At 36.7% G+C, this 27,394-nt stretch overlaps 1 protein-coding gene across 3 annotated transcripts in view; it reads left to right on the forward strand.

The window, feature by feature from the left end:
* Positions 1-27,394, forward strand: part of IQCM (IQ motif containing M) — a 384,245-nt gene that overhangs the window by 227,725 nt on the left and 129,126 nt on the right. For all 3 annotated transcript variants that reach the window (XM_054717693.1, XM_054717695.1, XM_054717694.1), the window contains exons 8-10: positions 1,595-1,653; positions 20,091-20,289; positions 26,557-26,701. In XM_054717693.1, coding sequence (XP_054573668.1) covers positions 1,595-1,653; positions 20,091-20,289; positions 26,557-26,701 — 403 coding nt within the window. The remainder of the gene's footprint in view (positions 1-1,594; positions 1,654-20,090; positions 20,290-26,556; positions 26,702-27,394) is intronic.

Raw genomic sequence — 27,394 nt, forward strand, 5'->3', positions numbered from 1 at the left:
CCATATATCAACAGGCAAGACATGTTCTGTTACTGACTTCTTATAGATTCTGAGGAAGAAGACAGCACCAACAATCCAAAATCCATTAACTTTTTACTAATTTATCAAGATAACCTAAAATTCCTCTCATCTGAGACCATGTTTTCAAAAGCTGTTCTGTGCAAAATAGTTGTCATGACAGATTACAAAGTGGATATGCAATCCATCAAGGCCTCTAGGTATCAGTTTAACCCTTGGATCACACCAAGTGACCAGAGACACAATGGGCCAGTTAATCTGAGGTCTTAGAGACCTTAATTGTTTCTGCTGTTGGCTGATATTGAAGGGTTGTATAAAAAAATCCACATTAAACACTCTGGTGTGATTGTTGAAGAGATGCTCTTGAGGCTAACCATTACCTATACCAGGCTTCTTTTGAAAAACTCATGTTTGCTTCTGTTATAGACATTGTAAATGTTAGAACTAGTATGTTTTCTTCATTGCTTTGTGTATCAATTTTTCACGCTTGCCATAATGAAATACCACAGACTATGTGGTATATACAACAAAAATTAATTTCCTCATAGTTTTGGAGGCTGGAATTCCAAGATCAGATGCTGGCAAAGTTGGTTTCTCCTGAGACCTCTCTCCTTGGCTTAGATGGGTAGCTGCTTCTTTTTGTGGCCTTTTCTCTGTGCCCATGTGCCCCTGGCATCTCTTCCTCTTTTTACAAGGCCACCAGTCTTATGTGATAGAGCCTCACCCTTATGACTTCATTTACCCTTAATTTCCTCCTGAAAGCAGTGTCTCTAAACATAGCCATGACAGTGATTAGGGCTTCAACTTATGGATTTTGGAGGGACACAATTCAGTTTGTAATACTTGGACAGGTAGGACTTTGAGAGCCAAATCTGCGTGACACATCAAGAAACATCAGAAAATATTTGACATTATTGTTTTATACATATTATCCCCTTAACTTGATTTTGTTATTTTCTTTTTCATACATACTGTATGTTTTGAGAGCTTGTTTGGAGGTTTCAGCAGGGGAGCGCAGCTACTTGTATAGCCTTGACTGAAGACCAGTCCTCTCCTCATGGGGGGAAGGTCATCCTCTTGGACCAAGTGCACAGCTTCCAGAGGGTGCACATAGATTGGTGAGGGAGGAGGGGCACATAGCCTAGCTGGCCAGATCAGCCGGATCAACCCTGGTGATCAATGGCATGACAGATGTTGCAGCCAGATCAACCTTACATCCTACTGTATATTTTGTAAGCTATCTTAAATCTTTTTTTTATAAGACAGAAGACAAGTAAATAAGTAAGTAAATAAATAAATAAATTCTCTTCTGAATTAGATTTGTATGGATATTGCTCACTGAAATGATCAGTAGGAACTGTTTAGTTGGATGTCAAAAGCTGCTGGAGGCAGCTCAGTGATCATAGTCCGCTGTGCTTACTTAAAAATTCATATCATTGTTTAGGTGTATAATAGGTACTGTAATGGAATGGTTTCTTCTCCCTTTGATAATACAACAGAATATCAATACAATTTAAATTTGCCAACTATGACATTGTTTTCCTACTTATGTCAATTCTTCTTGCTCCTATTCTAGAAATCCTTTTTGAAAAAAGAACCCATATTTTTAAAGCCAGAACCAGCGTCACCACCCAGGTATACCTTTTATTTTCATATCAGACAAGTATATATTAATGTGCTTGCTTTTGGTTTTATCTTAAGTCTCCAAGTTTAAAGAAATACACATTTTTAGTATATATTTTCCAATGTTCCCATTCTATTTAAGACAAGGAGAAAAAAAAACTATTTTTTTTTCAATTGTATTAATGATCTCTCAATAGATCAGGCTGAAGGTTACTATATGGGCAGGTAGGAAAAGCAGTGTGAACAATACTGCATGATGTTTTGTTTATTAGAAACTGGGTACTACAATTCACTGTGGTAGAGCATCTGTCAGTGGCTATGAGGGATTCTTAAGATTGCTTTGCTACTTTATGTGGGAAATTTGTCAACTAACTTTTGTGAAAATTACTGACTTTGAGAAACAGATTGGAGACTGAGATGAAAAGAAGGGATTGTAGAAAGTTAACAGTGAAGTTTCTAAAAAGGACACATTTTGTGTTCCCTGGTAATATAATTCATTAATGTATTAAATAATATTTTAGTACTGATGAGGTGCAAAGCACTGTGCCAGGCCATATAGATGAAAATAGAAAAAGGGTAAACCTTGGAGACTGAAGTTTGTTAAAAAACCTGTTTGGAGTTCTAACTCCTCAGTAAGTATAGGTTTATTTAAATATCTTATTTAGGCTACTTTTTCTTACCTGACATCTTTTTGTTATGCCCCCTCTCAATTATTCAAAATATGTGGCTTTATAAGGTCCATACCAGTCCCTCGTCCACAATTCTAAAATACAGAAAGCTCCAAAAACTAAAACTGATGACAATGAAGGTTGTGCCAAAACTCTTGTGTCAAAATCATCATAATTATGATTACTCATAGTTTTTACTTTTCTCACTTCATGTGAGTATTTGTGGTTTGCATACATATGAATATTAATTATATTAGCCTATTATAACATTAACTTAATGTGTTTGAATGGAGAATGCTGCCCCACACCCTGCTTGAGTGTTATATAATATATGGTATATATGCTATATTAATTTCCTAATATTTGAAAAAAGATGATTTCCAAAATCTATTCAACTCTAAGGTTCAAGAACTGTGGAATTGCACTCCATGGTGAATCTAGGCTGAAGATGGTGATGAAATAGTACAATGCAGTTATTTAAATTATAAACAAATGTTCAGTTTTAATGATCAGGACTCAGTAAACATGTCAGTCTGTCCATGGAAATCTTAGAAGACCAAGGAGTAGAAACTATATCCCAGGACTAAGGGATTCACCTTAGTACTAAGGATAAAACAAAAAACAAAAAAACATCTGATTCCCTCTAACAAAAGCATAAAACCAAGCTTCAACAAGTCTAAGATGATAAAGTAGTAATTTAGCCACCACCTAGAATAAAAGGAAAAAGCCAACATTCCTTCAAGGACAATAACGGAATGCAGAGTCTCTACAATGTACCATGTTAAGTACACAATAAGTAAAATGCTGGCCATGTCAAGAAATAGGAAAATCTAACATCAAAAAAGATAACCTGCCTGACAGGTGTTGCTCAGCTGTTGAGCATGGATCTATAAAACAGGAGGTCACGCCCTAGCTGGTTTGGCTCAGTGGATAGAGCGTGGGCCTGTGTATGGAAGGGTACCAGGTTCAATTCCAGTCAAGGGCACATGCCCGGCTTATAGGCTCAATCCTCAGTAGGGGGTGTGCAGGAGGCAACTGATCAATGATTCTCTCTCATCATTGATGTTTCTGTCTCTCTCTCCCTCTCCCTTCCCCTCTGAAATCAATACAAAAATATATATTTTTAAAAAGATATCCTACTTATTGGAATTAGCAGACAAGGTCTTTAAAGCAGCTATTATAAATGTTCAATAATTTTTTTTTTAAAAATGATGTTCATAATAGCTGAGTATCTCATTCCAGAAATAGAACCTATTTTAAAAAGTCAAATGAAAATTCTATAACTGAGAACTGTAATATCTGATATGAAAATTTCATTGGATGGGTTGATCAACAACATGTTAGAGAAGACAATAGAAAAAATAATTAAATAGATCAATAGGAGCAATCAGAAGAAAAGAAAGCAGTAATTAAGAAAATATTGAACAGAGCCTGATTGACCTATATTTTAATATCAAGTGGTCTACCATGTGAACTGACATCTTAGAAGGAGAAAAATAGAATGAGGCAGAAAAAGTAGTTGAAGAAACAGTGGCTGAATTTTCTCCAAATTTAATGAAAAACATCTTTACATACCCAAGAAGATCATCACATTCTAAACAAGATAAGTACAAAAGCAAAGCAAAACAAAACAAAAAACCCACAGTTAAGTACACCACAGTCAAACAGTTGAAAATTGAAGTCAAATAAAAAAAAGTTTGGAATAACTAGAGGGGAAAAATATACATTGTACAGAGGGCTACTTTTCTAGGAATGATGGATGTCTTCCCATCAGAAATGATGAGAAAAACCAGGAGGCAATGAAATTATGTTTTAAAGGGCTGAAAGAAAAAAATATCAAGTGATAATTCTTTATCTAATGAAAATATCTTATAACATTAAGGTTGAAAAGAGACATTTTCAGCTAAATTAAAGAAATGAGAATTTATTGACAGCTAATATTTACTTAACAATGTAAAAGGAAGCTCTTCATGCTGAAAAGAAATGATATCTTATGGAAAGTTGACTCTACAGAAGAAATAACATTTAAAATAAAAAATATATGTTAATCTATCTATATATATAATAGAGAAATATGCTAATTAACCAGGACGCTGTAATGGGCCGACCGGACAGGGGGAGGTTGCGTGTAGCATCGGGGGTCGGGCGGAAGGGGCCTCCACGTGCCTGTGCTGGGGGAGGGCCTGATCAGCAGCAGCTGTGGCTGCTTCAAGGGCCGGAGAGGGAGGCAGGGCTGGACCCACAACTCGAGGGTGGGTGGTGCTGCATGATTTCGAATCGTTCACTGCGCTCCTAGTATAAAATAATATACTTAAAAATTTCTTTAAAATTGACAACTTAAGGCAAATTTATAACATTTTTATAGTAACTTTAAGTTAGAGAGATGCAAATATATATGACAATAATATCAAAAGAAGTGGAGTTATACTCTTGCAAGTTTATTTTATGTGTAGAGGTATTAATTTTAAGCAGTGTATGATAAGTTAAGAATACATATTTTTGCCGAAACCGGTTTGGCTCAGTGGATAGAGCGTCGGCCTGCGGACTGAAAGGTCCCAGGTTCGATTCCGGTCAAGGGCATGTACCTTGGTTGCGGGCACATCCCCAGTGGGGGTTGTGCAAGAGGCGGCTGATCGATGTTTCTCTATCATCGATGTTTCTAACTCTCTATCCCTCTCTCTTCCTCTCTGTGAAAAATCAATAAAATAAAATAAAAAAGAATACATATTTTTATTCCTAGATCAATCATTAATATAAAAAGATAACAGGAACTAATTGGCTAACCCAAAGAGGACAGGGAAAGAGGATCACATGGAGTGAATAAAAAACAAAAATGAAAATGGTAGACTAAACTGAACTGCATCAACATTCATATTAAATATATAGAATATGCTTTAGTAATAGAGCTTTGACCTAAATAAAGCAAAAAGTGACATGACTAAATAAAATGGACAGCTCCATAGTTGTTGCTGGAAATTTTTTGCATGCCTCTTTTAGTGCTTAATAGGAAAATTAGTAAAAAGAGTAAATAACGATACAGCAAATTTGAACAAACCATCAACTAATTTGACCAAATTGGCGTTTATAGGAGACTATATCCAACAACGTAGAATATGTTTTTTAAGTGTTCCTGTGACATTCATTATAAAGAATCAACGTGAATGAAATACAAATGGAGAAGCAATAAAGCAAATTAACAAAGCCAAAAGCTAATTATTTGAAAAGATTTAATAAAATTTTCAAGCACCTAACAAAAACCAAATAAGAAAAAAAGAGATAAAACACAAATTACCAATATTGAAAATGAAAGAGGTGCCATCACTCTATATGAATAACTTTAAGCCAACTATATTCAACAGCTAAGATGAAGTGGACAAATTCTTTGGAAAACAGACAACATACCAAAATTAATACAGAAAAATATAAATAACCCATGTCTATTAAAGAAATTGAATTTATTTTCAAAAGCCTTCCCACAAAAAGACTTGCTTTAAAGAAAAAAATAGTAACTGTCACATGTAAGTAATTTTCCAAAGTATTTGATTATATTAATAGCAACTTATCTTCTTATGTAAGTCTTTTTCTGTAAATATTCTTTACTTGATTAATTTGATTAGGAAGTATTTTTTCCTTGTAGGTGTTACTAAGTTAAAATTCAGTGCTGTTCTTTCAATGATAAAAAATTATATAATTTAAAAAATGATTATTTATTATAGTTATTTTCCTAGAGCCAGCCAGCTAGTCTGAATGCTAAACATTTTTGTGTAGAGTCTACCATCTGTTGCAGGCATAAAGAGCTGTGGCAAGGTTTGCAGGGATATCTAGCTAATTTTTGCAAGGGAGATCTTAAATATTTTAGAGAATTATGGCTGAAGGGAAGTTTAGACATCACTTGATGCAATCCTTTTAAATTCCCCTTGACAAAATAGAGATTCGAAAGATTAGTGACTTCTTCAAATTCACAAAAGTAAAAAACCAACTTTACCAGAATCTGGTCCTCAATTCACTGAGTTCTCACTCAGCCATGCAACTTTTATTCTCTTTATATCTTAAATTTTAAGAGCCTTTCTGATGATTACTTAAGAGAAGTACACTGAAATGTTACTTAATGAATTAGCATATCTTAGAGTGGCTCAAGTAATTAAAAAAGTGTTACTAGAATAGAATCCTAAAGAGAGATTAAAAAAAGGCAAAGCAGTGTGAAAATAAAGCAAAGTGTAGTAAATAATATAAAACTATATGACAAACCCATTTAACTGAAAAACATTTAAATGAAACAATATTAAGATTTTTCTTGTTTATTTGAAATCCTTTACCATTTCTATCATAGAAATTCCATGATACTTTAGAATCCAAATGTTGGGACTCTTTCAAGTTTGGCCTGAAGGATTTTTCTTTGTTAGAGAGGAATTTCTCATATACAGGGTGTCCCAAAAAATGTACACACACTTTGACAGCTGATTTTATTACATTCTGAACATGAAATCTATTTTAATAAACACTCCTTTATAATTATTCAAAGTGTGTGTATATTTTTTGGGGACACTGTGTATTTTTAGCTAGAGGTTTCCTTAAAGTTTGCTTGAGGCAGAGTATAATCTTCCATCAGCTGTCCGTCAACTTCAATAAGGTACTGGCCAATTTCTAAAGTAACTTTTGTACTTTTGCATTTTTTAAAAAATATATTTTATTGATTTTTACAGGGAGGAAGGGAGAGGAATAGAGAGCTAGAAACGTCGATGAGAGAGAAACATCGACCAGCTGCCTCCTGCACACCCCCTACTGGGGATGTGCCCGCAACCAAGGTACATGCCCTTGACCGGAATCGAACCTGGGACCTTCCAGTCCGCAGGCCGACGCTCTATCCACTGAGCCAAACCGGTTTCGGCTGTACTTTTGCATTTTAAGGGAAAAAAAATATGTCTCAGATAGATTGCCATTGCCAGGCTACAGTAATACAAGAGAGTTTTTATTTTTTCCCCCTCTGTTCTTAGTTATAGAAAAAAAAAAGATGATGGAATTCATTTACACATACCCACAAGCTTGGCTGGAACGCTCCACAGTTGGCAAATAGGACTGGTTTATGCACCCACTCAGCAGTATTATTTAAGGAGGCAGCCACTGGCTGTTAAGAGGTGGGGATGCTAGGTTGAGCCAACTACAAAATGCTACGGTTGTACTTGATTTGTAATTATCGCAAATTTGAGCACCCAGTCCTACTGTTTGTAGGGAATGGAACCTGCTACTTTATATGGATCAATAGTGTTGGGTGAGGCAGTCATGATTATTTCCGACCTAATCTTTAACGATCATAAGCCTAAGAGGCAAGTTCCCACATTTCTTTCTTTTCTTTTTTTTTTTGGTTAATCTTCCTGTTTTTTGTTTTTTAACTGTAAAGATCTCAAAATTTAGAAGAAAAGCTGATATAGTAGTGCATATCATTTGTTTGCACAGGTTATAGGTACATTTGTTTGCACAGGTTTGCATAAGACACTCCATTAGCAGCGTTATTAAAGAGGTAAAATGTTCAAATCTCTAGATTTTTTTCTGCCTTCTAGCACAATTATGATGAATTTACTAGGTTATAAATTCCACACAGTGCCTGCTTGATTTTATTTTTTGGGCTCTTATATGTATATTTGTGTGTTTTTATTAGAGAGATAATCTTATTGCCTTGATTTTCTAATTCTGTTATAAACATTACATGCACACCTTTGCCCAACTTTTATAGGATATAATTTTCATAGATGAGCATTTATACAACATTATTTAATTTCTGAATGAAGGTTTCTACATCTTCAATATTTCAATTTAAATGATAATTTTTGAAATTATAAGATCTCCATAAGTTTCAGAAGATTGTTAGAAATCCATAAGATTAAAATACGGTTGAGAAAACCCAAAACCTTGTGTAGGGAAAGCAAGGTTATGTTAAGCATCTCAAAGAAAGCCAAGTAATCTCAGTTCAATTAGAATTGTCAAAGGAACATTTTTCTGAGTTTTATGCATTTTAAAATAAATAAAATACCTAATGTAAAATTTCTAAACCAGAAAGAATTAAAACCAAACAATATAACTCTTAAATTTTAGTTTTTTAAATGTAATGTGTACATAAATTATGTATGTTTATGTTTTTACCTTGATAAAGGTAAAGATTGAATGATCTTTTGCAGTAAAGTGGGATTTTGTCTTTTCCTAGCATCATCTCATTAACTTATTTATGTCTAACCCATTTTTTCTCTTATTCTGATTTGGTATGTTTAATATAAAGAATCCAAAGCAGTTTATAGTATCAGGTAAAGGGAAGTGATGCATTAGTGCACACAGAGTTCACTCTCAATATCTAAAGGAAAATTGTGAGCTGGGAGCTGTATTCACTGTGATCCACTGTACTATTATGATGACATTGCACTTTCACTTCCTGTTAGAAATATTATCGTTTTTGTGTGTGTTTTTTGTTCTTGTCTTTTGTTTTTGAGAGGGAGAGGAAGGAAAGGGGATAGAGAGATAGAAACATCAATGATGAGAGAGAATCATTGATCGGCTGCCTCTTGCACACTCCCTACTGGGGATCAAGCCTGCAACCCGGGCATGTGCCCTGACCAGGAATCAAATTATGATCTCCTGTTCAAAGGTCAATGCTTAACCACTGAGTAGCACTGGCCAGGCTAGAAACAGATCCTTTTATATACAAACATCTTCCTGAGATCCCCTTGAATTTGTTTAGTACCTCTCTTTTTTCTTTCAGATAATCTATTGCATTCTTTTAATAAAACATTTATTCTTTTTAGATGTGTTTCTGCAGTAGCTGTTAATTCCTTTGCAGATTAATATGACTTCAGTGATACATTTTTCTTCTGTTGAATTTCTAGAGCACATAATTTTTTTAAATGACCGACTGATTTCCAAGTATAGAATAGAACAATTGATGGATTTTGGCTTCATAGAGGAAAAACATTCTATTGTTGATTCATAATATTAAATTTGTGGTGGTAATAAATTCAGAGGCTGGTCATCAGCCTTTAACCTTTTAAATATATAATTTGTTTCAATTCTGGATGACAAAGATATTGTCATTTAAATATACCATCTATGAAGTTAATCGTAGCCCTTTGGAACCCATAAGTTCCTTATTTTTTATTTTTGAAAAATTCTTTAGGATGCCAAGCCTCCAGATATTCATGTACTAGTAAACATGTAGATGAATAATAATGATTTACTTTATCTTTTCCATTTTGTAGTATCCGTGAACTAAAAATAAAATAGTAGTAACAGCATATCACTAATATGTTAATGGAAGGCAAAATGGCACTATCGATTCTAAATGTTCTCTTTTTTGATATAATGGAATGGAGTACATTTACTGCTCTGAAGGCTGCTCACATCTCCTGCTTTCCTCATGCTAGTGGACTTTACCCTGCCTGCGGCTGTTGACCATCGCTCTGTGTGTGCCTGCTTGATGGTCTCCCTGGTTCCTGGAAATGACAGTTCCTAACACACGCATGTGACTGGGAATAAAATATTCAGCATAATAGCAGAAATTGCTTTTAGAATTGCCTGAATTGTTGTGGGAATTTATTTCATTATCTGAAGCTCTGTTCTAAGGACAAGGCATCTCTGAACAGGCACCCATCTTCATTGTCTGCCTGTCTGAGCAAAGATGGGAGAAATGGTGGTGGTGGGGAGAGCCCACTGTCCTCTATGGCTGACTAAAGTTTGGGTTGGGAGCAGAGGGTACCCCAAGAAGTACTAGGTAGAGCACTTCAGGCAGTAAAGTGATTAAGACAAACACTCTTAGATGCTTCCAATAGCATATCAGCCTCCACCCTTTCATAAGCTCTAGCTAAAGAGATGGCTGAGGAACTGGGAGCAGCCAAATCGAGGCCAGCTCTGGGTTTTGGGAGGGGCTGCGGCAGGCTAGCCTTGTGAGGAATGAATGAGCAGGACACCGAAGGAGTGCAGGAAGCACAGAAGAGAACACAACTCATTCAGATATGTGAACGATTTAAAATGCTTGCCTGAATGTAAGTGGCATCTTCCACTCAGGAAGACCGCATCTTATCTTTAAAAGTCCCAGGAATCCCGCTCTGGGTTTTGAAGGGAACAGGTCTTCCTGGCACAAATAACAATTTAAACCCTTGGCAAGATCTGGAAAGGGAGTACTAAGCAACATTGAGACAATATTACTCACGGAAATGTATTATGTCCCTGTTCTTAAAAATCTACGTCACACATGCTGAATTTAATACATTGTTTTCAAACTGAACAGACTTCATACAGGGGGTTAAAGGAGGCCGCGAACTTGTTTCACTCGCCACCCCCAAATCGCTTTCTAAACCAGCATTCAAAGCAGGGGGGCATCACATGATTCTACTTCAAGGCTGCAGGAACAGGAAACCCAAGCCCTCCACGCAGCTTGGTAGCAGAGGATCCACAGCAGAGTAAATTATAACTAAACTGCAAAGCATTTGGACAAAGCAGGCATGCTAGTCTAATCAGGAAAGCTTTTGGTAATGCAGGTTGGAAGAGGAACTGGGGGAAGGCGGCATCACAAACCACTTTTAATATATTTCTGAATTTGGCAACCCAAACTGGCTTTGTCACATATTTGCAGCTTAAAAAGTATTTGGCTTTTACCACAGCCAAAATAAGTATCCTTTAATCACTTTCAACCTATGAACAGATGGGCAAACAGTGCTTTTATAAATGGAGCATACAAAATACTTCAGTATCAGCCAAAACTAATTAGTAGAAATATCTGAACCAAATTCTAAAACTGATTTAGTGTTTAATATATATTATCATATAAGCATTAGCAGTTAAAAGGAAATTCCCTGTTCAAATGTTTGCCAAGCTCGGGGCCTGATGTTCAGACATGATTACTCACTAATTATTGCATCATTTCTCCTATATCTTCCTTCTTAATGATTTATTTTCTCACTAAAAACTACCTGATTTGATGCTTTGATCCTAGATTTGTCAAGCTGCATGTGAAAAAGTCAAATTCAGCTAGTTAGCCCTGGCCTTTCTCTCATTCTTTCTTAGGGTGACTTTCCTAGGAGGTGACTTTTGCTTGAGGACACAGCGGGTGGGCTTGTCCATGGTGTAAACTGGTTTTATATCTAACCTCTAATGACTCACATTTTTATCTTTTTTTATATGCATATTTTTATTGGTTTCAAAGAGAAAGGGAAAGGGAGAGAGAGAGAGAGAGAGAAGAGAGAGAGAAACATCAGTGATGAGAGAGAACCATTGATCGGCTACCTCCTGCATGGCCCCCATTGGGGATTGAGTCTGCAACCCGGGCATGTGCCCTTGACCAGAATCGAACCTGGGACCGTTCAGTCCGCAGGCCAGTGCTCTATCCATCGAGCAAAATTGGCTACGGCTCACATTTTTATCTTTGTGAAGATTTTCTAATAGTTTTATAGAGACTCTTTAGTGACTAAGAATCTGTAAAAAATAATAATTATCTCCATATCAGAATTATCTTAAGACATTGTGAAGAAAGATAAATTTAAAAAGTACATTTGGAAGAGAATTCCTACTCATTGGCCTTTGAGAGTCATAATATGTTTTCCAAATCTCACCTACTTACAACTTGTTTTTGTAGCCTGCATAAAGCTGAGCATTTCTGTAATCATCAGGATACATAGTCTGGCTGTATCTTTTCAGTACCAGTGAAGCCAACAGAAGGACAAAAAGCCAGTCAGCTAACTCATCCTGACCATTGAGGACTGCCCGTGCCAGCCTTGCTGAAGTCATGGCATAACTTTGTCCCCTTTAGATTTTATCACATAGCACATAACAAGGAGGGCTCTGAATTCTCAGTATGCTAATTATACCTTCAAATCTTGAACAATTTATTGCAGCATCAGTTTATAAAATTCACATAGTAACATTTATCCAAAATATTATTTTGAGAATTAAAGGAGAAAGTGTGTCAGAAGGGCTTAATAAAAGATTGCTATAACTACTGCTACTAATCCATGCTCCTAATGGATGTAGTTATTCCATTTTTCTTTTATATTATACTGGAGGCTGGGAGCTTGAATTTGTGCACTGGTGGGGTCCCTCGGCCTGGCCTGCAGGGATTAGGCCAAAACCAGCTCTCTGACATCCCCCAAGGGGTCCCAGATTGTGAGAGGGCGCAGGCCAGGCTGAGGGACCCCACAGGTGCACAATCGGGGAGGTACCGTGGGAGGGCTCTAGGGCGTGTCTGGCCCATCTCGCCCAGTCCCAATCAGCTGGACCCCAGTAGCAAGATAACCTACTGGTCACAGTATCTGCCCCCTGGTGGTCAGTGCATGTCATAGCAACTGGTTGAACGGTCAAACAAATGGTTGGACACAGCATATTAGGCTTTTATTACATAGGATGTGGCATATTGGTCTATTTCAGAACATCTGAACAAATTAGAAAACAAATAATCATTTTTTTCTTAACATCTGAAGTTTTCTTTATGACCTAGTATTTAATTAGGAATTTGCATTTATTTCATTGGTGGGTTTAAAGAATTTGAATATTATGAGGGCAGGTCCTGAGGAAGAGTTCCTTGGAAATCTTCTCAGATGGTTTTGATGCCACCCTGGATTCAGAAGTTCTGCGTTAATACAGTCACTAATGATATTTGGCATGTTTCTTTCTCGCCTTATTTATATGTATCATTAAAAAATAATGCTGCAGTCATATAGTGAATATAATTTAATATCTTCATTTTCAATATCATTTAAAAATAATAAGCATTTCTCAAGTTATTACATAATCTACATAAGTGTCACTTTTATGACTACATACTAATTTATTCATTGGACATAACACTATTTACTTAGATATTTCTCCCATTATAAATGAAACTATAAAGAATTTATTTATACATGCAGGTTTTTTGGAAACTTTAATTCTTTTGAAAATTAGTGCTAGAGATAATTACCTGTGTTTGTTTATCACATAATAAAAATGCCTTTCTTCCCCTGACTCTGAGGTAGTATGTGCATACTTACTCATGAGGGAGGGGAGATGGGTTGTGAGCTTGCTTTCTGAGCCCTACCTTGTGGCTAGGTTACAGTCTAAGGCACAATTTTGACTAAATAAGTTGGTTCAGCAACTTTTGACTCAATATCATTAAGTTGGTGTTTTATTGGACCAGTTTTGTTAACAAAAATGGAATAAGAGGTATTGATTAAAACATAAAGATGCCCACATTCTAGGGCTAGTAAAATGAGAATCATATGATGGGAAAGCATCAGTAACTTCTGTCTAGAAGATTGATAAATTCTTTGTGTTATATTTATTTAAAATTATTTTATGTAGCAGAGATATTTTTATTGTCCTTGTTAGTTCTTTTATTGAGGTTAGGAGTTAGGAGTCATTCTATTTTCCTCTTCCAAGTTTTACCTACAGTGTAAGCATCTTCTGTCTCTTTTTGACATCCTCAACTTTTCTAATATTCCTTGTTTGTTTGACATTCTATCAGGTGAGAATCCCTTAACCAATAAAAGAGAAATCAGGCTGGTTAACTTAGTGGCCATCATTTTCACATAAGTGAGTCCTTGGAGCCACCATATCTAGTAAAATGACTTAATAGGAGCCACTATACCTAGTAAAATGACTTGTCTTTAAATAAAGTATCTTTAGTATGGAATATGGATATAGGTTAGATTTTTCAATTATAATATGCTAGAAAAAAAGTATCGATTTTTATCAAAACTTTGTAAATAAACACTCATATAATAAACTCAATAAGGTGTTTTGTATACACTTAACTATTGTGATACATTGTTTTGTAGATAAAATAAATTAATATGTGCTTTTAATTTCTATAAAATTATTTTTGATAATTTATTAACTCCTGATCGATATTAAAATTTTATTAGGATTTATTTCCTAGAGTTCTGAGTGGTTAGTTGAAACCATTTCCATACCCTTTAAAGAATGTTTCAGTCTAGTTTTTACAAGTAAAGTAAAAAAAACAATTGAACTTTATAGTTTCTTACAAAAGGAGATATTTCTCACATATTAATTGAAAATCAATGTTAATCATAATTTAATTTATTTATGCAATTCTAGATAATTAATTATGTTTTTCTTGGACCTTGGATTAAGCAGACATAAAGTTGTCTATTTATGGAAAAAAAAGAATTACAGCAGGTTCATGGTTATAATATCAGTTTAAATTGAGAAGCCTGTGGTCATAAGTCTTTTACTTCTACTATAAGGTGTTAAGAAAGTGCATTCTTAAAAAGGCTACAATTGTTTTTATGTCTATTATAGAAGACATAATTTATTAACTGTAACCTGTATCAGGAGCTTTGGGCAAGTGTGAGAAAGGCAGAAACTTCCTGTTAAAGATAAGACTGAATAGTGTAATATACATTTAGTGTGTATGTAGTATTATAACCAATAATATCAGAGTAGAGAGGAATGGGGCCCTCTACTGGGAACATGCATAGCCATCCACAAGGTATTAGTCATTGAGCACCTTGAAATAAGAACATATTACCCACAGTGTGACACTCACAAACCTCAAGTTAAAAAAACAAAAAACTTATCTCATAAACTACTTGTCATGAATGTTACTACTTGACAGAGATAATTTACCTTTAAAATAAAAAAATCTAAAAATTAATTTGACAGTTAGTTTATTAGTGTTTGGGTATAAAAATAAGTGCATATATCAGTTATGCATTGCTCTAATAACATTACTAAATTTGGTGGCTTAAAATAACCATTATTATTCTCATGTGACAATTTTGATGATCTGGTTCAGACTCAGCTAATATCATTCACTGGGTACAACCCATTTAAATTGCAAACAACTTGTCTCTTTTCCATGTGGTCTCTTATCCTTTGAGAGTTGCTGGCTTGTTCTTATGTGGATGTAGGGGTCTAAGAGATGGAACTGTGTTGTGTAAGGCCTCTTGGCACATGCTAAGCATTGTCACAGCATCACTTCCACAGGATTCTATTGGTCAAACCAATTCACAAAGTCAGCCCAGATATATAGGTGGGTAAATAGACTCTACCTCTTGATGGGTGGAGCTATAAAATCAAATTGCAAAGATGGGGATATAAAGAGTCATTAATTGGCCATCATTGCAACAATTTCCCCAGTATGCTTCCAGTACATTTATATTAATAACTAGAGGCCCGGTGCATGAAATTTGTGCATGGGTAGGGTCCCTAGGCCTGGCCAGTGATCAGGGCTGATCAGGTTCCCCGCCTCCCGGCCTCCCCACCTCCTCCTTCCCTCGCTCCCTCAGCACCCTGCCACCACCACTGGTTGCCCGCCATGTTCCACATCATCCCCTGGTGGTCAGCAGACATCATAGTGAGCAATCAAACTCCCGGTCTCCCAGTTGAACTCCTGAGGGGACAATTTGCATATTCGCCTTTTATTATATAGGATGTTTTAGTTGTTATATATTGACGTTAAGGATGCAGAACTTTCTTTGATCACTCACCTCCTTTCATATTTTGGACTTTGATAAATAAGACAGCTAATAAATATCATGATGAATGAAATAAAACCATGGGGCATTGTAATAACTTCAAGGATTTGGGGCTAATCAAGAAAATGATATGGCTAGGAGGTGGCACTAGCACATAACAAGCTTTATTTGGGCATCACATAGATAACTTTTCATGAGAGGGGAAGTCACAGCAAATGACCTATAGATGATGGCATAGAGCCACCACCCAGAATGAGAAGAGAGTAGGAGAGAGGGGGGTCAGATATGGGCTTGCATATTTAGGTGATGTCATTCAGCAGCATGATGGGGAGTCTCTGGTTAAGAGAATCCCAAAGGGCAGCCATAGTGTGCAGTCTTTTTAATCCCAGCATTTGTGTTACCTATGACAACAGATGTTAGTTGTAGTTTGGTGGGATATGCAAAGCAGGCAGTCTCTAAATATGCTTATTTGGGCCATGTTTAAAATTATTGGATATCTAACAATTTTGAGTTTAGAGCCAGCAGGCTTCTGAGCTCATGGTCCTAGCCTGACTTAAGAAGTAAGCAACAAAGGGGTCAATATGCAAGGGCTATCTTTGGTTAATTTATATAACAACTGTGACAAATATGCCTTGTCATTTCTAGCATCCCTCCTTTTAATAGTGAAGAAGAAAATCTTTGGTAAGGTCCTGCAACCACATGGCACACCCAAAAGATAGGTTAAAAAGACATAACAGTTTGTTTTTTAATCTGGGGCTTGAATTTGGAGAAAACAGTATTGGAAAGAATTGTAAGAGTAGGCAAAATATGAGCAAAAGTCATAGGTACATTTTGAGTAAATAAAAAAAGTAACAGCCACAAGTAACTAAATATTTGTAATACCAGTTTTTGTAAAAAGTAGATCACAAAGAAGAAAAAAGATTCATGAGCATAATAGAAGGAATATTTTGTGATATAAGGAACTTTCATATCCTAGAAAACTATATTGAAGGTGCTGATATTTTCATTGTCAAATTAAGTGTAGATGGTGTATTCAAAAATCAGTTCATCAATATAAGAGATAGTAAATCAAATTTTAATTTTATTTTTTCATATATCACCTATGTCACATTGTATAAACAATGATTAATAAACACTTCTCTATTTTATGACTAAGCTCATTACATCTGATTTTCAAAATTTGGTATATTTTATAGCTTCTTTTAACCCATTGTTTGTTAATATAGTTCACTTTCCATCAAACCTTCTATAAATTACTAGAGGCCTGGTGCATGAAATTTGTTCATGGGGGGAGGCGTTCCTCAGCCCAGCCTGCACCCTCTCCAATCCAGGACACAACTGGGACATCCCTCTCGCAATCCGGGACTGCTGGCTCCTAACCACTCACCTGCCTGCCTGCCTGATTGCCCCTGCCAGCCTGGTTGCCCCCTAACTGGTCCACTGCCGACCTGGTCACCCCTAACTGCCCCCTAACTGTCCAGAAGGAAGTCAGATGTCCGGTCAACCTGGTCTAATTAACATATTACCCTTTTATTAGTATAGATTCTTCAACCCCAAATTTCCCTTTTCTTTATTCTTAGCTTTTAATTATTTAGAAATGTACCATTGATCAAAATCCATATGTCTAAAGCATAAGATAAAATTATTTTCTTTTTCATTTATAAAAAAACAGACAAAATGCATCCATCATTTGGTAAATGTGTTTGTATTTATTTATAGCATTTTTACTTAATATAGTATCACTCTTTTATATTAAGTAAAGCTTTTAACCAAAACAACTAATTTCAATTTTCTCTCTCTTTCTCTCTCTCTCTCTTTTACACACACACACACACACACACACACACTCTTCTCCATAGATGACTAAGAACTGTGTGCCATTCATAGTCACTTAGTAGACCAGAACTCTTGTGACCACTGCTGATGATTCAACAATACACATCACATATCAACTTAGAATCAATCACACATATCACTTTAAGATTTATTTACACTTCATTGTTAGAGAATGTAACTTTGGGTATTAACTTGGCTCATTTGGGCATTTCTATAATAACATTTCTCTTATTTATTCTCTGAGAAAAAAAGAAAAAGCCATGAACTCAGAATCCTTTAGGTTTTATAGTAGGTCTTGAAACTCTGGACAAGCCAGAAATAATCATTTCTACTTCTTCTCCATTCTGTTTATCTCATACATCAAAGCCCACTCATAAAAATTGGTATGTTAACCAAGCAAAAATCTTCTCAGAAATCAGAACATCTTCTTTTCTAAGCTATTCAATATCAATCCTATATAATAAAAGAGTAATATGCAAATTGACTGAATGGCAGAACAACTGGTCACTATGACGTGCACTGACCACCAGGGGGCAGATGCTTAATGCAGAAACTGTCCCCTGGTGGTCAGTGTGCTCCCACAGGGGGAATGCTGCTCAGCCAGAAGCCAGACTCATGGCTGGCAAGCGCAGCGGCAGTGGCGGGAGCCTTTCCCACCTCCGCTGTAGCACTAAGGATGTCCGACTGATGGCTTAGGCCCGCTCTCCCTGGGGAGCGGGCCTAAGCCATCAGTTGGACATCCCCCAAGGGCTCCCAGACTGCAAGAGGGCACAGGCTGGGCTGATGTCTCCCCCCCCCCCCGCCCCGTGCATGAATTTTCGTGCACTGGGCCTCTAGTCTTAATATAGACAGAAAACTTTTCTTCATTTTCCCCCTTTTCTGAAAGTTTTGTCTATTTAAGTAAGATATGTCTCCAGAGAACAAAATATATTTTTTGCTCATTAATCTACAGAAGTTTTTTCAAGAAAGAGAATGATGGAAAGAAGCCACAGACACAAAAGAGTTACATTTACTAGAAACTGTACAAGGCAAGGAGAACAAGGACATTTTTCATTTATATATACAAGCACAAAGAAACCAACAGTCTAAATACTACATCTTTAGCAATAGGTCGAACATAATACAGAATACAATTTTTAGTGCCTGAGCAATGTCACTGGTCAGTTGTGGCTACATGGGAGTGGGAAGGTCAAGCAGACAAAAAGGATCTCTAAGAAATGCTTATTATGAACATCTCATGATTTGCAGCTGACATCCGTTATAAGTGAGCCCAAAATTATCTCTTGAATGACTTTAGCTATACTGGTATTCAAACAACATGATACAGGGTATTTTGGAACATGCCACAAGCTGCAAGACAAACCAACTGAAAAGATAATGAAAAAGACTGATGTGGGATTCCCTGTCATATATTGCCCAAAAGAGACTAGATGCATCAAACAATCAAAATCAGACCCCCAACATTTCTGTCACTAAGTGAAGAAAAATAATGGCTTTGTATAAAACAGAACAAGGCGATTAAGAACCAGCTTAATGAAGACATCAAAACAGACTCAGAGGGGGAGAAAAAAGCAGAAACAGAGTCAGTGCCTTTCACTGTGGGGGATTATGAAAGTTGGGCCTGGGACTCAGAGGTCTCTAGGCAGTGCACTTTAGGGCCAGCCTCAGCTCTGGTGAAGTTCACCTGGGCGTCTCATTGGAACATCAGCTGTGACAAGTTGCAGAATCAAAAGCAATTAAAAAGAATAAAAAAACTTTTGTATTTACATTACAATGAAACTGGACTTTGGAAGACATTGAAAAACTGACTGTTATATATAAAAAAAAATTCAACAGACATACAAAGGAAAAATGCAGGTGCAAGAATACCAAAGTTACAGAGCGAGCGTCTGTGCATGATAGAAAGTCTGCAGTTTTTTTTTTTTTTTTCATATGTTCTTGTCACTGCAGGGGCTGTCAATATCAGTATTGCAGGGCTTGTCCTCATTTTCAGTATGACCCCTCAATTCTGCGATCCTGTAGTCCGTGACCCTACCAGTACCACTCAATTAATAGTATTTGGAAAATGAAATTAATTTTCAGAAGGTTGCTAAGTAGAGTAGCCCCACCATATAAGTATGAAGTAGTCTTTAGCTTAATAGCTTCTGGGACAGTATAATTATTTTGACTAACTTGTCTCGTCATGTGAAAATACTATTTTCCTTGGATTCTATTTCTCTCTTTTGAATAGTTGTGAATAAGCTTTGAGAAGCTCACTTTATTTTGAGTTTTCTTTTTCCAGAAGGTTAATTTTATACAGGCTATATTGATTCTGGTATGTTCAATCTTCTTTGAAGAACCCCATTGACAGGTTTAAGCAATGTATATATAAATTCTGTGTACACATTATGACATGTTTCTTATTTCAATATATTCATCAGTGAAATGAATTTAAGACTTTTCAAAAGTGTTTTTTTAATTAACTCTAATAAAACACTTTGTATTTTATTTTTAGGGTACCTTCTAGTCTAAGTAAAACCAGTAAACTTGACAGCAAAGTTAAAAGAATTGGGCCACACATAGAAATTTTCCAAGTATTCCGGGAAAGGACCAGATCTATAATCACCAAAAAAACAATTAGAATGATCACTATCATGCAGGCTTATGTCAGAGGATGGCTAGAACGCAGAAGATACCACAGAATATTGAACAAGGTAAAGCATATGTTAAATATTATGAGGTGTTTATATATCTAATGTAGATTCAAGTAAGTAAAATTTTGAGTAATCATCTGGTCAATAAATCCATGATTTTCCTCAATAATGTTCCATCTGCCTTCTTTGGATTAAGAAAATGTTATGAATAATCTGCTTTGCTGATTGTGTCAAGCTGGAGACTCTGAACAAAAGGCCTGGCTTATCCTTAACCAAAGAGCAGTTCTGGGACTACTTTTACTTTAAAACCACCAATTTGCACTAATTTTGTTTCTCCCTTGCTATCTATTTATTCTCTGTGAACATATGAATGGTGAGTGTGAGTGTTTGTTGAGATTAAGTTTCTATAGAAAGTGGTAGAGAGATGACTAGTAAAACACAGATGAATTTCCAGGCCACTTTAAGAACCCAGACCGAAGTTGAAGCGGTACTATTCCTCCTGCTTGTATAATTATCTTTAGTAATTATGAAAAGTAAGACACAGAGAGTATGTCTTGTCTAAAGTTACACATCTAGCTAGTGGCAAACTCAAATTTTGAGAATCAAACAAACCTAAGTCTATATGGCTCCAGAAATTTTTAAATATTAGACATTCTAGTACCAATAGTAGCCAATAATCATTGCAAAATGGTGGATTCTTTTTTTCAAATCAAGCTCCACATGGGCATTGGATTGTCCTGTCAAAAGCTGAGGCCAGTCCTGGCTAATGTGGCTCATTTGGTTCAGAGTAGCCCCATGCACTGAGAGATCACCAATTTGAATCTCGTTCAGAACACATGCCTGGGTTGCAGGCTCGATCCCCAGTAGGGGCTGTGCAGGAGGCAGCCGATCAATGTTTCTCTCTCTCAACCCCTCCTCCTCTCTCTCTAAAAACATGTATTTTTTAAAAAAGCTGAGGCTAGGTTAAACTCCCTTCTGACCTTATAGATCTAACTGGGGTATGCTCACATCAGGGAGCCGACATGGAGATCCACAGGTGCATTCATGTAGAGGCACCAATTCTGTGGCCATCAGGAGTGACTGCTAAGGTTTTACAGCGTGCATTGGAAGAAAATAAGATTCAGTGATACAGGTGATCAAAAATGTGTACTTAGTCTTTATACTAATCAATTAGATAAGGAATGATTGAGTATGTGCTTCGGAAAGTAATAAAAGTCATCAGTCTGATCATGGTCAGGGGACACAGAGAAGAGGCCTGAAAAAAAGAAAAAAAACCTGGGAGAGAGACATGTCCTGTAGCTACATTGTGGCTAAGGGCTTCACTAATTCTTCTGTGGGTGGGGAAGTAAATAAAAAAAATAATCTGTAATGTTATTTGTGTTTTGTATATTTATTAAATGTGTGTTTATGTGTATGCACTTAAGATTACTATTCATAATATTTTATTTTTATTTCATTGTATACAGGTTTAGTCACTTTAAAACATTTTTCTTTTTGTTTTTATAAGGTTTTAAATAAAGATCCTTTGGGATATTGTCTTACATATTTGTTTAGACAAGGGTAGACTTCCATCAATGAGTATGGTCAAGATATCTGCTTATAGGTCAATAACATTTTTTAAAAAGTTAAACTGTGGGGAAATACTTGCTGAAATATTGCACAAGGGTTATATGCAAACGTCTATCTTACACACTGATAAAAACCATCATAATAATAGAAAAAAATAGGCAGAACACATGACCCAGTACTTTACAGCAGGAGAAACATAAGTGGCTAATAAACATAAAAAGGGGCTACTGTTGCTAGAAAATCAAATAAATGAAATCCCACTGAGTGTTATATGGTAATGGAATCCTCCAAATGAGCAAGTAATTCTGTACATATTTTTAAACAGACAAAAGGCAGGCTGAAAATACCTACTGTAAAACATTTTCTTTTTTATTTTTCATGTTGTGGTGTGATGAGTATGATACATTTTCCCTTTAAAACTAACAGGGATTGGAAAATTATAATCAGTAATTTCCAATGAGACTTTTCTATTTCAATATTGCTGTTATAGATTTCAAGTTTTTTAGATAATTTGTGACTTGGGAAATGCATGGACATGTAAATATTTACATCCTGAGGTGTCCACAACATCATAGCTGAGGCATATTTCCATGCAGAAGCCTGACAGAGAGGTGTGCTGGAATAAGAACCACAGCTTCTTAACCGTAAACACCTCCTGACTAATCTTCCGAAGGCCTCAGACCTGAGAAGGTTTTCCTCGTAAAATAAGTTATGTGCCCCAAAGAATATTTATTAAATTCAGAGGGGAAGATGCTAAAATTGGCTTTGGTGTCTGCCCAAAGCTCCTGCTCTCTCTGCAAATGGCATCGTCTGTCTAAGCAGCACACGCCAAGCTGGGACCTTTGGCTCCTGTTCTAATTTAAAACATTGCTTGTTTCTCAATTATAAGCAAAAGAAACCCATGGACAGATTTAAGCAGGAAGATACTGAGGAGAATATTGGGCAGAGGACTGAGAACTAAACTCAGAAATAAGAAGATCTAATGCATGTAGCTCCCAGGGCTCCAGGCAAATCCTGCGTAGAAAGAGCCTGATCTAGATACTGAATCTGAGGTATTCTGGCCTCCACAAATACTGCCCTTGGAAAATGGATATTGCAGCCACAGTTGCTCTACTACACAAATAGACTTTCCACTATTTTGCTGTTAAAAGCATCATTCGTTTTGATTCAAAACGTGGATTTGGTGTTGATAATGGATGAAGTTTCATCACGTGTCTGCATCCTAGCAACAGAGAGAGCTTGGGTCATGAGCATCTGATTTGTAGCTTCAAACTGTAGGAGGTTTTTGTCTTCCATTAAGATTCATAGGGTGGGGAATAGTCCAATAAAGTCTGACAAATTATTATTATTTTTAAAATGAACCTATTGAACAAAAGGCAGATTAAAATAAACATAGAAAATGTTATTATGTGTTGAAAGACATGAGCAAACATTAAGGATCTTCCTGGATTCTGATGGCATTCAGATGGAAGGGAAAAGGAAAGTGGTGACATTATGCTAATTATTTTTTTTCATTCAAGCAAATTAAGCATATTGCATTGATACTATTGCTAACTTAAGAAATGTCGGTTGAGCATAACATTTAAAAATTTCCGACAAGAATCACAAAATTAAGTGAAGGTAAAAAAAGAAAATTATAAAAATAACCTTAAAGAATCACATGAAACAAAATAAATGACAAAAGCAAGAACAATCATAAGTGTTATAAAAAGAAATATACTAGGAAAAAAGTCAGAACAAAAGTTCACAGAATGGGTAAGGCATTCTAAGTATAAGTAAATTAAGAGGAACATAGTGTATAATTAAAAGTGTGGGCTCTTTTAATTAGTTTCATTTCAAAACTAATTCTGCAACTTACCAGCTATGGGACCTTAGGAAAGTTATTTAAAGATTTTATACTTCAGTTTTATTCACTTGTAAAATGGTATGCAAAGCACATCAAAGGAAAACTGACTCAGGGAAATTCATGACCTTTAAATACATTCTTACAAAATAGTGAAAATCGAAGTTGAGAACAGAGAAAATAGGCTAAAAGGGGAATTAATCAAGATACATAGAAAAATTAATGAGCTAGAAAATGTAAAATGTGAAAATAATTGCATTGATAAATAAAAATGGAACTGGCTACTTAGAAAGAAAAAATTCCAAAAATAGATGAATATTTTATTTTTTAAAGTATTAGTGTAGAAAATTAATATGCAGAAAAATATAGTCACAGATGAAAGATAAACTAAAGATAATTTGCACATATGATAAAATGAGTTATTTATTAAAATGGAGTTTTTAGAAATCAGCATGAATAACCTGAAAAAGTCCAGTGAAAACTAGGTAAAAGACATGAATATACAATTTTCAAAAGGAAGAAAATACAAGAATTTGAGGACCCAGAGTGTATAGCTTCGGTAAAAATTGTTCATTACAGAATAATGCTTTAATAAAACTTTGTTTTCTTTTTCTGGCTGGGTAGGCTACATATTATAGAAATCTGGACATCACCCTATGAAGCTACTATGAAAGTATCCATCACTGAAATCTCTATTCTGTGGGAAGTACAAGAATATGATAACAAACACAATGAAATTCTCTGAACTTCAGAGATTACCTCACTGTATAATACATGTATTTAACCAACATAGGCAAGAAACAATAAATGTGTCAATAAGCTAAGAAACTGAGTGAAATGAAAGGGACAAACTCGAATCTATATATCCTCTCTAATAAAAAGGTAATATGCAAATTAACCATCACTCTGCTACACAAGCCACTCCCACCAGCCAAGCCACACCCACCAGCCAATCAGGGCAAGTATGCAAATTAACCCCACCCAAGATGGCTACCATTGGGTTTCCCTGGCAACAGAAGAAGCCAAGCTTTTCACACACACTGGCAGGCCCAGGCCTCCACTCAAGGATACAAAGTTTCAATTATAGAAATGGCTGCAGCCACGTATTAGCAGGAGGCTTGGCTCCGCTCCAGGCTACAAAGTTTCAATTGTAGAAGGAAAATAAATTCCAGATACCAGGGCCTCTGCTTGGGTCACCAGGGGCGTGGCTGGCCTGCAAACCACCATAGGCCCCTTGCCCAGGCCTCTCCACACCCCAAGGGAACCCCACCCTGATCCAGGACATCCTTCAGGGCAAACCAGCTTCTCCCCACCCATGCACCAGGCCTCTATCCTATCTAATAAAAGAGTAATATGCAGATTGACCATCACTCCAACACACAAGATCAAGATAGCTGCTCCTATGTGGTCAAAGATCCTGCTCCCATGTGGACACAAGATGGCCAGCAGGGGAGGGCAGTTGGGAGGCACCAGGCCTGCAAAGGAGGGCAGTTGGAGGCAATCGACCCTGCAGGGGATGGCAGTTAGGGGTGACCAGGCTGGCAGAGGAGGGAAGTTGGGGGCAAACAGGCTGGCAGGGGAGCAGTTAGACATCAATCAGGCTGGCAGGGGAGTGGTTAGGGGGTGATCAGGCTGGCAGACAGAAGTGATTTAGGGACAATCAGTAAGGCAGGCAGGCAAGCAGTTGGGAGCCAGCAGTCCTGGATTGTGAGAGGGATGTCCGACTGCCCATTTAGGCCCGATCCCAAATGGGCAGTCGGACATCCTTTGAGGGGTTCCAGATTGGAGAGGGTGCAGGCTGGGCTGAGGGACACCCCCCCCCCCCCCGCCGTGCACGAATTTCGTGCACCGGGCCTCTAGTATATATATAAAAGGCTAATATTCTAAGTGTCTGTCCGACCAGTCGCTATGACGCGCGCTGACCACCAGGGGGCAAATGTTCAATGCAGGAGGTACTGTGACACTCACTGGCCATTTACAGAGAAATGGCACTGTGGACCTGGCGCTCACAAAGTAACACTCGGCTTCCCTCAAGTGGGACGCAGGCCCCACCACCACCCCAGAGCAACAGCCCACCAAATCTCAGCTGATGCTGTCAATACCTCATGGCGCAAAATGAGGCCCACAGCCCAGCCCAGCTCAGAAATGGTCGCTGTGGATGCTGGGTAATGATGTCACGTAGCAACACCCAGCTTCCTCTCCCTAGCGACAACTAGCCTCCTTGCAGTTTCCTCAGCCCAGGAACACAACTTGCTTTATAGCCAGTTGCAAACATTTCACCAAATGTCTGTGAAGCGTTTTCCCATGCCTCATCTCATTTGATCCTCACAGAAGTCCTGGAGTAGGTAGGTAGGAGACTCGGTGGAATCCTATTTTCTTTTCATTAGCGGGAAAACAGATATTTAGAAACCTTTGAAACTTGACCTGACTGAAAAGAAGTAAGAACTGGTGGACCTTGAAAATGACTTCAGGTTTTCTCACTGTGCAGAATATAGTCAAACACTGCTGAAGTTAAATATTTTACCCTTTGTTCTCCCTACATGATCTACAATAATAATCTGCTTCATGTTGATATTTATTGCTGTGTTGCTGACAATTACATGAAAGAGAAGTTGGAGTGCTTCACTGGACTGGAAAAAGTTTAGTTAAATCAGAAAGCAGGTTTAATTAAGCAAGTTTACCTATATATATAAAGCTCTTGCTGACGCCAATCGCATGCATGTGTTTCCATCTGTCTTGTCTATTGTGAATTTGGTTGACACTTCTATTATAGAGAAAGGGCAAATAGCGATATTAAAATATTTCTTCTAATTAATTTCCTTTCAATGTGCATCAATTCGTGCACCAGGCCACTAGTTAACTATAAGTAGCAGAAATATATAAGGATCTTTACTGTTTTTGTTGTTATTTTATAGGCTTTGAATCATGGGCCAAGTTTGAGAGCAGTTATAAACATGTACCACAGACTAATCCATCGTGTTAAATATCGACTTGGTCTTTGGAGGACAAGACAAATTATAAACTATTCAGAGCTAGAAGAATGGATGGATAGAAAAAAATGTAAGTAATGAAGATGTTTCTAAATAATACTCTTTATGGATAATAATTTTATATCCCATAGTCTAGTATGAATGTACAGATATATTAATCTTTATTAAAATATGTACTAGGACCTTACAGTTATTACACTGACTTCTTTTCCACTCACTTTACGTTTAGCTACTGACTTCAAAATCACATATTCCTTATCTAAATGCCCCCACTATTTTTACTCTGTCTTACCTTTATTCCCCCAAACTTTGTCACTAAATTCATTTTTAATTTTATAGTTTTGCTCATTTTTCTTCATTTTACTTTCTTTCCATGATTTATCCTCCTTGGCTTATAACTGCAGATTATACTATTTTTGCATCTAAATATAACCTTTTCAGTTTGAGAAAAAATAAGACTACACATAAAAAACAAATGTGGTTATGTTTTCCAGTCTGGACTCTGGTAGTTTCTAGCTGAGAATTTGGGTAAAAGTCTTAAAGAAAGTGAGGGAGAAAAAATGCTCCAGGCAGAGGGAAAAGAAGGATAAAGACTGGAAGTTGGATGCAGTTACTGTGGGAGGAAGCCAGGAGACTAATGTACTGGATAGAGTTTGTGAGCCAGAGCAGAGCAAATTGAGATCGAAGAGGTAGTAGGGAGTGGGAACAAATGTTGCAACAGGCTTTATAGACACCTGGATTTTACCTTGACTGAGTTGGGAAG

The sequence above is a fragment of the Eptesicus fuscus genome, chromosome 6, assembly GCF_027574615.1.
Source record: "Eptesicus fuscus isolate TK198812 chromosome 6, DD_ASM_mEF_20220401, whole genome shotgun sequence".
NCBI lineage: Eukaryota > Metazoa > Chordata > Mammalia > Chiroptera > Vespertilionidae > Eptesicus > Eptesicus fuscus.